This window comes from Culex quinquefasciatus, chromosome 3 (genome assembly GCF_015732765.1).
Source record: "Culex quinquefasciatus strain JHB chromosome 3, VPISU_Cqui_1.0_pri_paternal, whole genome shotgun sequence".
In the NCBI taxonomy this organism is placed as follows: domain Eukaryota; kingdom Metazoa; phylum Arthropoda; class Insecta; order Diptera; family Culicidae; genus Culex; species Culex quinquefasciatus.
In genome coordinates this window covers 52063697-52077598 of record NC_051863.1, presented here as the reverse complement: position 1 = coordinate 52077598, position 13902 = coordinate 52063697, and the positions used below count along the sequence as shown (strand labels likewise).

General features: G+C 36.0%; 1 protein-coding gene across 1 annotated transcript in view; it reads right to left on the bottom strand.

Annotated features, from left to right (window-relative positions):
• Nucleotides 1-1339: 1339 nt before the first annotated feature.
• The window catches only part of LOC6046000, a 133062-nt gene continuing 120499 nt past the window's right edge, over nucleotides 1340-13902 (bottom strand). Inside the window, exons 6-7 of the mRNA XM_038263351.1 lie at nucleotides 4227-4704; nucleotides 1340-2286 (exon numbers count right to left, since the gene is read on the bottom strand). Of these exons, the coding sequence (XP_038119279.1) occupies nucleotides 1567-2286; nucleotides 4227-4704 (1198 nt within the window). The 3' untranslated portion in view covers nucleotides 1340-1566. The remainder of the gene's footprint in view (nucleotides 2287-4226; nucleotides 4705-13902) is intronic.

Below are 13902 nucleotides of genomic sequence, written 5' to 3'. Positions count from 1 at the left end.
GTGCTTGATGGGTTCAAACCTCGTCGGTTCCGTCGACATTTCTAGAGGCTTTTCCCAGGAGGGTGCTGTGTCCTATCCCCCGCCTAGACCAGACCAAAATCCATGATAAAGCTGTCAGACCAAGACATTCAGACCAAAGAGCAAAAAGTAAACAATCTTGGTCTTCGACGTAGGGGAAATATACCCTTTCTAATCAAACACCTATCTTCGTCATATGGAGAGTTTGATGCTCGATTAAAGCTCCAAAAATACTATTTAGGCTGTAAACTTACCAGCAACAGCACCGCCTCGAGTAAGCACGCAAATGTATGCCACTTACTGGCCAAAAAGATCAAATTTAATGCACTTTTGATCATAATTTCTATTTTGCGAGACCATTTCTCATCATTTTGGTGGCACACACATCCACACGCAAGATGAGAGGTTAACTGCTTAACGAATGTCGCCATCAATATCTTTTCACTTGCGCTAACGATTTCAAAGCGCTTAAGATATAAAATTGCTTCCAACTACCGGCTACATGTTCTTTTGACCGTTACTTAGTCACTCACTTGAAAAATATTCCCGAAACATGTAAATAATTAGCAAGCGCCATCATAAAAACAAACGCGCTAAGTCTTTTGACGTTTCAATTTTGACAATCCATTCCAATCGAAGGCTGAAGAAAACCGAGCGAGAAGCGAAGGCAAATAAAGAACAAAGGGTGGCCACCAACACCACTAGCAGCGCTTGTGGTGTTGCCAGGAAACTTTCTCTATAAATGCTACTTTTCGTGAGTGTTCGCTCAAAATTTCATCAATTTTGGCAGCACGAAGCAGACCCAAACGAGCGTTGAAAGAAAAAAAGAACTAAGCTGAAAATACAAAAATGGGCGTGGCCCAATGCACACGACTGATTATAATGGGGTTTTGAAATATTTTTTTTAAAATGCTTGTAAAAGGAATAGCATAACTTTTAATGAAAGTGAAAATAAACAGAAATGTTCACAAAAAGTTGCTCTACTCGTTGGTGTACTTGGTTTTAGTGAATTTTCCAGATTATCCAGCATCATTCAAACAAGCCCGCTTATTAGGCTTAAAATGGGTTTATTTCCCCTAGGTGCACACAAATGTAGAAAAGAAAATTTTAAAAAGAATTTTATTTTTCCAATTCAACAGTTACGTAATAAAAGAACGCTCCCCTAGTGAATTGCGTACTCGAGTACGGTTTTACGCCGACTCGTTTTTGAGGTTAGAATTTTGACAGTTTGCATGCACCAAATGACGTCACGGAGTAAAACCCGGTAAAAGCTGTGATATCCACTAGTCTAAATGTAAAAGGCGTACACAATCGATTGCTCTTTTTTTTTCTACTAATCTGGTATAAACATTTACTCTGATATTCTCTAATACACAACAACATCTCCAAAAGTTACTATCGCACTACTTTGCAACAATGAAACACCAAGTTTTCCTCCAAATAGTGCGTTTTGATTGTTCTATTACTGTGTGTGGGTGTGTTTAGTTAGACCGATTCGTTGGCCATGGGCCGTGTTACGGTGACAGTTGTGGCGGCGGCAGCGTGGTGCTAGCTGCTCGGCGGTTGCCACGCCGGCTTCGAGCCGTACCGACAGAGGAGCACCTTTTTGAACGCGTCCCGAAACGCCTTGTTGAAGATGGTGTAGAAAATGGGGTTGACCATGCTGCTCGCATAGCCGAGCCACGTGACAACCTCAAACACCCACTGGGCGATCCGGGACTCACAGTCTTGGCACACGCTCGGCAGCAGGTTCAGCACGAAGAACGGCGCCCACAGGATAACGAAGGTGAAGAAGACCACCCCGAGCACCTTGGTGGCTTTCTGCTCCAGCCGGATGATGCGGCCGTGGCGGGACGAGTTCCGCGAGATGACGCTGGAGTTGCGCGAGTGGTGCGACCGGATCGTGGTCTGCCGCTGGAGCAAACACGGAGTCGAGCTGTTCTGCTTCGGACTCCGGCAGTCCGACGCACTGCCGGGGACTCCACCGGGACCGCCCACCACAATCGATGGCGTTCCCTCGGAGTGGTTCCGCAGGGTGGCCGATCGACGCAGGGAGACGGCCGGTGGCTTCGTCGGGGTCAACAGCAGTGAGGTGCGGGCGCCACCGAAGCTGGAACCACGCCGCTGGTGACGCCGGGAGTCCCACGTGACGACCGAGACGCCCTTCAGGTTGTTGAACTTGCTCTTGCTCGGCGAAACAAGCGCCGAAGCGGGCAGCGTCGACAGGCTGCTCGACGTGGACCGCGTCGAGACGTTGTTGCTGTAGACCTGCGAGGAAAACATGGATACATCATGAGGGAAAGGGTTAGAGGTGGGCAAAACCGCTCTTTCTTAGAAGCCGCTCATTTTCGTTCGCTCTTTAAAAAGAGCCAATCTTTTGAACGGCTCTTTCGCTCTTTTTCAAAATTTGGATGAAAAGGTTTTTTTTTAAAGAATCGTGTGATTTAATATGTTATTTCACATTAGACTTTTATAAATTAATAGATTAGATAAAAAAATTTAAACTGAAAACAAGAAAATGCCATTGAAAACCATAGATCATGGTGGTCTCTATGTCAAGATTTCTACTCGAACCTAAACATTCGATTAATTGAGTGGCATCCGAACTTAAATCTAGTATGCTGGAAAAATTGCTATTAATTCTAAAATTGCGTTTATGTCTTCAAGAATTGAACTAATTTGATATTTTATTTAGCTACAGTTTAATTGGACAAAAGGCTATATTTTAACTCTAAAATCTCTAAACTATTCAGTAGATTTTTGGTAATATTTTACAAATTATGCAATTTGAAATGCTCAAATATGTATTCCGGTAATTCTTTAATGTACAATCAGTTAAACAATGAAAAGTTTTCTTCTGTTTGTTTAGAACTACATTTTTTTAAATTCAATTGATAATATTTATAACATCAATCATTCCATCTTGAAACGGTTCTTTCAAAAGACCGGAGTTTAAAAAAGATCCGCGGTTCTTTTTTTTGTGAGCCACGGTTCGTTCGCTCTTATTTTGCCCACCCCTAGAAAGGGTGCACTGGTTATGTCGCAAGCATAACCAGGATGACGAAGAACGAACGAAAAAACTATTTTTTTTTGTTTTTGAGTAAAATATGAATTGCTGGCTTCCACTTGGTGGTGACAACGAGCAGAGTGAAATGGTTTCGTGTAATGCTATAAGATGAAGTTCTTCGGGATACTATCGATGTTCCGTTCAAGCAAAACAATGTAGGGGAGAGTGGGGAGACTTGATCCCCGAGGACACTTGATCCCAAGCCTGTATCTCGTCAGCATGTGGGTAAAACAATTAGCTTTGTTCTAAAAAGTTGTGCGAAATTAACTAAAACTCATTATAGAAAACAAAGAAAATAAATAAAAATGTTTAGATTGAGTTACACACATTTTTCTAAAACGAGCTGCAAAAAACTTCCAAGAGATCTTTTTTTCATTGTTTTGATATGTATAAAAAACACTCAAAAATTATTCAAAAAAATATTTTTTTTACATGAATTGTTTGATAAACTTATCAACTCCAAAACCCTTACGCATTTGATGTTAAATTTATCGTCATACTATTTTGACAGTCAATTGTTTAAAAAAGTCCGTTTAGGGAGACTTGATCCCTGAATTTTTACAGTCACTGGAATCAGCCTCAAGATTAAATAATTGAGCTGGGTTTTCATAAATAGTTTCCTTTAGTATAGTTGTACATAACTTACTGCAGTTTTAATCTTTTTTCAAAAGTTTTGTTAACAAAAATTTCCAGCTTTTGTAAACATGCTTAATTTTGGTTTAAAAAATAATATTTTATGTTTTTTAAATATTTTACATACTAAACTTGTTATATTTTGAACACAAACATACAGGTGTTATGTGAAATTGCTGTAACTTATAGAAAATTAAAAGTTTGGATGAATAAGAAACATTTTGCTTAAGATTTCTTCAAACGTTGAAAGGGGGATCAAGTTACCCCTAACATTTTTAAAATGCCGGTTTAAATTATTTTTTTAAAACGATTGGCATGATTCGAAGAGTTTATCTGATGAAATACCCTTATTAGCCAAACATATATGAATGTTTAAACTTTCAAATCATGCAAAAAGTTTAAAGTTTTGTGAGAAATTGACAGAGTTATGTGCGATACAAAAAAAGGGGATCAAGTCTCCCCACTCTCCCCTAAATTAACCAAATGTATTTTTAACATGATTAGCTACCTGCGTTTCAAAGTTCGAGATCGAGCTAAAGTTGGACGTCGTCTTGACGATCTTGATCTCGGCCGGCCGGATGCTTTCGTACTTTTGCTGGCTGCAACTCTCGCCAAAGTAGGGACACTTGCAGGGCGGTGGCAACCGCAGCGTCACGCTCGTCGTCCCACCCTCACTGGTCGTCTCGCTTCGGCTGCTGTCCTCGTGGTCGTCGGTGGTCGTCGTCTCTCTGTCCTCCGTCCGGCGGCTCTCCCTCGAACGCCGGATCGCCTCCTGCAGCAGCAGGTCGTCCACCGTAACGTCCCCAGCGCTATCGCCCGGCGGTGGCACCACAAACGGCAAACTCTTGAAGCGCTTCCGGGCGGTCGTCGAGGGCGGGGTCACCGAGTTCCGCCGGTTGATCCACGCCGACGTCGAACTGCGACGCTTCTTGGGCACGAGCGGCCGCGACGGCGGCGGAACCGCGGCCGGCGTCGAGGATTTTTTCCTGCAAATGACAGCAATAAAATAAAAGTGATACAATGAAATTGATATCGCGTTCACACCCAGCAAATAAATTGAATCATAATCTGCAAGGGTTGGTCGTCCCCTCCTTTTCGGGTAGCCTGTTGTGAACCCTTCTCAGAAAAAAAAAGGTGTTGGCATCTCCTTTGGTAAAGTAGAAAAGGTGCATCAGCGAAAGGGTTTCCCCATTTCCAACATTAATGGGGCTATGTGGAGTGAATCAACAAAGCTTTGTTTTAAAATATCAGTGTCCGTTTTAACCCAACCAGTGCGTCCATTCCGGGAATTCCCGTGACAAAATTCCCGGGATTTTTCTATAACCGGGAATGCCCGAATCCCGGGAATTCCCGAAATTGAAAAATAAAATCAACTTTGGTTTGGAAATTCAGGTTTGGTTGTGAATATAGATGAACAGTAAAATACATCGAATTTAAAAAAAATATAGCATTCTAATTTGTATTCAACAAATGAGCAATTCTCTACGAAATCGGTCTCAATTTTAATTTTTGATTTTTTTATTACGGCTGAAACGTTTTTGGTGCCTTCGGTATGCCTAAGGCTACCAACTGTACGGATTTTTTCCTTATCATACGGATTTTCGACCCTCTTCGCAGATTTTTAACAGGCCGGAATTTTTGTAAGGAATTTTTCGCATAATACGGATTTGTACGGAATTTCAATAACTTTTAAAACATTGATTTGATTTTTTTTATTTGGTCAAAGCTTTTGTTAACTAGACATTTTTATTTTACTGTGAGTTTGATTTAAAAAGGGAGAGTTTTCCGGGTTTTCCTCAATTCAAACTTGATTATCATTAAGTCTAGAGTTCCTATAAACTATTGTCTTTCTTATGTTATAGGACCTTTTAACGGTGCACATCAACCAGAGCTTTTGCACCCAGATTTTTGTTACAGACATTTTTGTATCTTCAAAACTACGGGTACTATCGAAATAGTTTTTTATTCATCCCCTAAAGTACTGTCCACAATGTTTTTTACAACAAAGTTTGACTAATTTCACAATTCCGTTGATGCAGGATTGGGTCCGTAAGTTTGACAATTTTGGAATAAGAAGACAACAACTTCCTTCGTTGCTGTGCACCCTTAAAAAAATCTCGAATTGTTCTTTTAGAAATTCCTTACTAAATATATTTATCCATTAAAAGACCCAAAGGCCATCTAAAACTTGTGAAAACCTTTGAACATTTGAATTAACAAATCTAGAGTTTTTTTAAAGGTCATATAAACTGTTGTATTCCACATGTTATAGGACCTTTTCAATAAAAAAAAAAATTGGAAATGTGTTCGTGAAAACACTGAGAACGATATTATTCGTAAAAGCAAACTTGACATTTCATAAACTTTTAAACGTTTAACAAAAAAATTAAGCACGTAATGTTTTGATTCAAATCACGGTTTATTTAGTATTTAAACGTGCAAGTCATAAGCACTCTGATAGCATTTTGTGAAATTTGTTAGCTGTAAAAACGACACAGTTTTAAATTTTTGATTCTCAAATTTAATTTAATTTATAAAAATAATTCCTTGACAGTTTTTGCTATACCATGCTGTCATATCGGCAAAGTGTACGGATTTTTGCACAGCAAGAGTTGGTAGCCTTAGGTATGCCAAATGAAGTCATTTTGCATAACTAATTTGTCCATATAATTTTCCATACAAATTTGGCAGCTGTCCATACAAAAATGACGTATCTTTTGAAGGATTTTTTGATCGATTTGGTGCCTTCTGTAAAGTTGTAGGTATGGATGAGGACTACACTGAAAAAAAGTGATACAAGGTAAAACAAATTTTGTCACTGAAACTTGATTTGCCAAAAAAAAAAAAAACACAATTTTAATTTTTTTATTTTCTGATATGTTTTAGGGGACGTCAAATGCCACCTTTTCAGATATTTCCCGAACGGGCAAAAAATCTTTGACCGAATTATGAATTTTTGAATCAAAACTACTACTATATTTCAAATAATCGAAAGTCGCAAAAAAAAAATAACTTCATTTTTCGATGTAAAATGGAATTTGCAAATAGTGTTTTTTGGCAAAACAAATTTAAGTGAAAAAATTTAAATAAAAAATCATTAAAAAAAATTTAACTTGTATCATTTTTTTCTGCGTAGTCCTCATCCATTCCTACAACTTTGCCGAAGAAACCAAATCGTTCAAAAAATTCCTTCAAAAGATACAGATTTTTGAATTTTCAGATATCGTTTTTGTATCGACAGCTGCCAAATTTGTAAGAAAAATTAGATGGACAAACTAATGATGCAAAATGACTTCTCTGGGCATACCAAAGGCACCAAAAAATGTTTCAGCCAGATTAAAATATACAAAAAAAATCGAATGACCGAAATCTCAGAGAATTGCTCATAAGGGGAAATTGTTTGAATTTAAATTGACAGGTCCGCAAAATACCTAGCTCTTTTAACATTTTATTTTTAATTTTAATTATTTTTTAATAAACTGGGAATTATATACCTTTATTAATCATTTTAAATTATAAAAAATAATATCATATTTAGTATTGTTTCATGAAATTACCAATGTGACTAATTATCGAATTAAGACAGCATTTTTTTGCATAATGTTTTGATTTTTTGATTGATTTCGGTTAAAACAGGAACAGAACATAACAATTCGTACACCAATTTCCAAATTTATTGTTCTACAATGTCCTGTACTTATTCAGACTAGTAGTAGTCCCAATTTTCCCCAGTTGACGGTAGTGACTTGAAGATATTTTGTAAAATTTGTTTTACATGTACTGGTGTAATTTTTTTTGTTTTTTTTTTTGTTTTTTAGACACTTCAAAATAAATGTTCAAACTTTTCTTGTCATGTCTTATAAAATAATAAAAAATAAACATTTACAAGAAAGGTGCATTTAAAATTCAAAGCACAACAAAGATCAAAAATCATTTCTTACAGCTATCTAAAAACTGCTATCCATGCTTAGATTGGAGTGCAGATTATCACCAATCAATAGTTTTGAGCTAATTCTATGATTTTAGGCTTGTGAAACATAAAAAATATAATGAAAACATAGATTTTATGACTATTTCAAAAGTTCCCGGCATGCCGGGAATTCCCGGGATATTTTTCCCGTTTCCCGGGAAATTCAAAACCCGGAAAAATTGGACGCCCTATACCCCTAACTCCCCTTTGTTGTAGAGGGCTCATATTTTGCATGAGTTCATTTGATGTATGCTGACCCGTAACACACTCACGCAAAAAAATCGCTTTTAACGCCCCCTCCTTCATAACTATTTACGAAAATTTAAAATATTTTATTCGCGAGGGCTAACTTCACCAAAAGCCCGAGACTGAGGTAAGCTGTATCAGCATATATTCCAAGTCTGATAAAGTTTGAATAAAGTTTATACTTTTTCATAATTTCATTGCCGGCCGTTTTAAAAATTACAAATAAAAAAGTTGTACTAGGTAGTTATTTCATTAAAAAAATCTTATTCTGGCTTTTATTAAATTTTAAATTTTACTTGACAAAAACTGTAAAAAACGTTAAATTTACAAATATTTTAAACCCCCCCCCCCCCCCCCCGTTCCACCTACTTGTCGAAAAACTTTCGCCGGATCCTCTGTCAAGTGGAGGGTGGAGCTGCTGCCGCCGCTGCTTGAATTTATGGCTTGCTCATTAGACGGGACTCGTCCTTTTTCACCCATATTTCATCACTCTTCATTCGGCAGAATTTTCGGGAAGTAAAGTAAAAGTAAAGTGAAAAAAGTGCTCATGACTCATTTACGTGTTTCAATGCATCACTCTTTGTTACTTCATCTCTCCTGAACTATGTCTTCTACTAAATTAGTTTAAAATATTGAAGTGAAAAAAAAAAGTTTTGTTAGATTTTTTTCAAATGAGTACTTACACTCAGAATGTTTGAGTTGTAATCCGGTGGCAAACAATGCAAAGAAAAAGGTTGGTTTGTTAGGAAGGCAGTGAACATAAATGTCACTGCCGAAAGATAAAGCAGAAAAAGAACCGCATTTCGTCGTTGTCGTGCTATCTTGTCGCACGTGCATTCTGGGCCAAATTTAATTAGGAACGCTATTTTGTGCAGCTCACATTGCTTCACCTTTTGACTTTCACAGATCCCCAAAACTCAATTTAAATCCTGAGATATTCAATAAAAACCAGAAAAACTCCGTGCATTGTTGTCATTCTTCAAATGGAAAAAAGCCTGAAAATTGCTGTAAGTGCGACAACTGGCCAAAGGGATTTCAGGTCAGAACGCGTTTGACACACGTACATGCCCGACTACCGTAAACATTTGTAACGATAACTTGGGATTCAGGCAACCAAATCCAACCGAACTTCGGTACAATGCACAGAATGGTCAACCAAACAAAACGTGTTTGTTATTGTTTACATTGCGTGCACTTGCCTTTGTTTATTCAAGGTCAAACATTGAAACACGTTTTTCTCGGAACGTCAAAGAACGACGTGCGACAAGATAGCACGAAAGCGACGATTTGTGACTGCTGAGCTGAGTGGAACTAGAGCGGACAGTCGACGATAGACAGACCTATAGTTGGCATACGTGATTTATCATTGCCACAGCACTGAAATAGCCCGTAAGTCTCTACTTCTGGCAGGACGTGGGGGCTGGGGCATAGTTTTACGGAGATGAATGATTGATTGGATGGGTTTGAGTTCCGGTGATGGGTTTTTCCGACTCCCGTAGGCGAAAACATGGCTTTATATGGATGGAAATAGTCAACAGTTTTACTGACAAGAAACGGCTGTAAACAAGAGTGACGGCAGACGAGACAGGTATGCTGTTAGATATTATATTATGGAGTATGTTACATTGTTTTTATAAATTTAAAAAAAAAACCCGGCTAGACGGAACCATACAAACGCTTTATGTCAACTGGATTTCCGACCATAGTTTTTATTTTTGTCTGCAATTCATTCTCTCAAGAATGAGCATTTTTAAATTATTTTGATACAGATGAAATTTTGAATACATGTAGAGTCCAGACAGATTATACATACAGATACAGATAATCCGAAGACCTTGGAAAAATTACAGAAAATTTAATCACACAATTTTTTTTTTCGTTGCCTTATTTTTGATTGTTGAGCTTGAGTTTGACCCTTTAACTACGCTAAAGTAACTTAGAATTTTTATATCAAAGATGGTTGAAAATGTTCTTAATTTCAAAATTTTAAAATCAGAAAATTGTTGTGTTGGAGGAAGAGAGTGAGGGTGTTTTCGTTAACTGCCTGGCGGATGCAAGGAGCGGACTTCATTGGTCGCGATCGACTCGAGAAGCGAGAGACAAGGAGCAATTCTCTACCAAAACCGGTAATGGGTTTTATTTGTATTTTTTTATATGGCTCAAACTTTGTGAGGGCCTTCCCTATGACCAACTAAGCTATTTTGTGTCATTGGTTCACCCATACAAGTCTCCATATAATTTTGGCAGCTGTCCATACAAAAATGGTACCTAAATATTCAAACAGCTGTAACTTTTGAGTGAATTTTCTGATCATAGTTGAGGACTATTGAGAAAAAAATGGGTCAGCGGAAAAAAAATTGCAGATTTTTCAATCAACTTTTTTTTACAAAAACTCAATTTGCCAAAATACGTATTGTTTGAATTTCGAGATTTTCTGATATGTTTTAGGGGACAAAACCCGCAACTTTTGAGCCATAGAGAAACATGGTCAAAAAATCTGCCGCCAAGTTATGAATTTTTGAAAAAAATAGTGATTTTTGGAAAAAAAAAATCGAAATTTCATGCAAAAACAAACTTGACGTATTTTTTTAATGTAAAATTGAATTTCCAATCGAAAAGTACTTTACAGATTTTTTGATTAAGGGCTCTGTTTTCAAGATATAGCCACCGAAAGTTTGATTTTAGCGAAATATTTAAAGTTTTTCGATTTTTTAAAATAGTGACCATGAGTGACCATTTCTATTTTTTTTTTTTTAGAAAAGTTCAGAAAATTCTAAGTCTAAGAGACATTGAATATTGGACGTCTGGTTGCTGAGATACAGCGGCTTGAAGAAAAAGAAACACAAAAATTGAAACTTTCTAAGTCCCACCCAAACAACCCACCATTTTCTAATGTCGATATCTCAGCAACTAGTGGTCCGATTTTCAATGTTAAAACATGAAACATTTGTAAAATTTTCCGATATTTTCGAAAAAAAAATTTGAAAGAAAATAAATCAAGACTAGCATTTTAAATGGTCGTAATATTCAATGTTGGCCCTTTTAAAATGTTAGTTTGATTTAAAAAATTTCTAAATATTTTTTTCGAAAAGATCGGAAAATTTCACGAATGTTTCATGTTTTAACATTGAAAATCAGATCATTTGTTGCTGAGATATCGACATTAGAAAATGGTGGGTTGTTTGGGTGAGACTTAGAAAACTTGAATTTTCGTGTTTCTTTTTCTTCAAGCCGCTGTATCTCAGCAACCAGAGGTCCAATATTCAATGTCACTTAGACAATTTTATAGCAAATTTTCTGAACTTTAAAAAAAAAAAATATTTTTAGAAATGGTCACTCATGGTCACTATTTTTAAAAATCGAAAAACTTCAAATATTTCGCTAAAATCAAACTTTTGGTGGCTATATCTTGAAAACAGAGCTCTTAATAAAAAAAATTGTATAGTACTTTTCGATTGGAAATTCAATTTTACATAAAAAAATTCGTCAAATTTGTTTTTGCAAAAAAAAATATTTTTTTTTTCCAAAAATCAACTTTTTTTCAAAAAATCATAACTCGGCGGCAGATTTTTTGACCATATTTCTCTATGGCCCAAAATTTGCTGATTTTTGTCCCCTAAAGCATATCAAAAAAATCTCGAAAATCAAAAAATACGTATTTTAGGAAATTGATTTTTTTTAAGTTGATTGAAAAATCTGCATATTTTTTCCGTATACCTATTTTTTTTCTCAATAGTCCTCAACAATACCTACAACTTTGCCGAAGACACCAAATTGATCAGAAAATTCACTCAAAAGTTACAGCTGAGCAATTCTCTGAGATTTCGGTCATTCGATTTTTTCTGTATTTTTTAATCCGGCTGAAACTTTTTTGGTGCCTTCGGTATGCCCAAAGAAGCCATTTTGCATCATTAGTTTGTCCATATAATTTTCCATACAAATTTGGCAGCTGTCCATACAAAAATGATATGTAAAAATTCAAAAATCTGTATCTTTTGAAGGAATTTTTGATCGATTTGGTGTCTTCGGCAAAGTTGTAGGTATGGATATGGACTACACTGAAAAAATGATACACGGTAAAAAAATTTGGTGATTTTTAATTTAACTTTTGTCACTAAAACTTGATTTGCAAAAAACACTATTTTTAATTTTTTTATTTTTGATATGTTTTAGAGGACATAAAATGCCAACTTTTCAGAAATTTCCAGAATGGGCAAAAATCTTTGACCGAGTTATGATTTTGAATCAATACAGATTTTTTCAAAAATCGAAATATTGGTCGCAAAATTTTTCAACTTCATTTTTCGATGTAAAATCAATTTGCAATCAAAAAGTACTTTAGTGAATTTTTGATAAAGTTCACCGTTTTCAAGTTATAACCATTTTTAGGTAACTTTTTTGAAAATAGTCGCAGTTTTTCATTTTTTTAAATTAGTGCCCATGTTTGCCCATCTTTGAAAAAAATAGTTTTGAAAAGCTGAGAAAATTCTCTATATTTTGCTTTATTGAACTTTGTCGATACGACCCATAGTTGCTGAGATATTGCCATGCAAAGGTTAAAAAACAGGAAAATTTATGTTTTCTAAGTCTCACCCAAATAACCCACCATTTTATAATGTCGATATCTCAGCAACTATAGGTCCGATTTACAATGTTAAAACATGAAACATTCGTGAAATTTTCCGATCTTTTCGAAAAAAATATTTTCAAAAATTTAAAATCAAGACTAACATTTCAAATGGGCGTAATATTGAATGTTTGGCCCGTTTGAAATGTTAGTCTTGATTTTAATTTAAATATTTTTTCGAAAAGATAAAATCACACGAATGTTTCATTAACAAATCCAGACCTAGATATCGACATTAGAAAATGGTGGGTTGTTAGACTTAGAAAACATTTTTCCTGTTTTTAACAACTGCAAAGTTCAATAAAGCAAAATATAGAGAATTTTCTCAGCTTTTCAAAATATTTTTTCAAAGATAGGCAAACATGAACACTAAAAAAATGAAAAACAAAAAAGGCAAAATTGGTTATAACTTAAAACGGTGCACACAAAGTGCACTGATTGCAAATTGATTTCATCGAAAATGAAGTTGAAAATTGCGACAATATTTCGATTTTGAAAAAATCTGTATTGATTCAAAATCATAACTCGGTCAAAGATTTTGCCCATTCTGAAATTTCTGAAAAGTTGTCAAAACATATCAAAATAAAAAATTAAAGCAAATCAAGTTTTAGTGACAAAAGTTAAATTAAAATCACCAAATTTTACCGTGTTTTTTCAGTGTAGTCAATCCATACCATACAACTTTGCCGAAGTAAATCGATTCCTTCAAGATACAGATTTTAATTTCATATCATTTTTGTATGGACAGCTGCCAAATGGAAAATTATATGGACAAACTAATGATGCAAATGGCTGAAACACTGTTTCAGCCGGATTAAAAAATACAAAAATTAAAATTAAAGAAAAAAGACCGATTCCGTAGAGAACTGCTCAGCTGTTTGAATATTTACTAGGATGTAACAAAAATGACTTTTTGGCGGGCATTCAGGGGTTTGTTCCGGTGGGCATACTGAGCCCAAATCCCAAATATGAGCTTGATTGGACGTAACAGGAGCTGGCGCTCCGCCCTTCAATTTTAAATGGGATTTAACCCGTAAAAACAGATTTTTCCAAAAATGTCAATTTTTGAGGCACTTTGGCCACTGAAGCGTTTACCAAAAACATCACTGGCGTGTAGGCCAGATCCTTGCGCATCTTTTGGTATATATAACATTGAAGTTTGGAGCACCCTGGAGTTCGGTACAGACCTTCAAATTTTGGCATTTTTTCAAAAAAACTGGCCCCGGCAAAAAAGATATGCGTCGCGTCTCGCGACGCCCGAGACGCCATTTGATTTTGCTGGGACCGATTTTTCGAAAAAATGCCAAACTTTGATGGTCTGTACCGAGCTTCAGGGTGCTC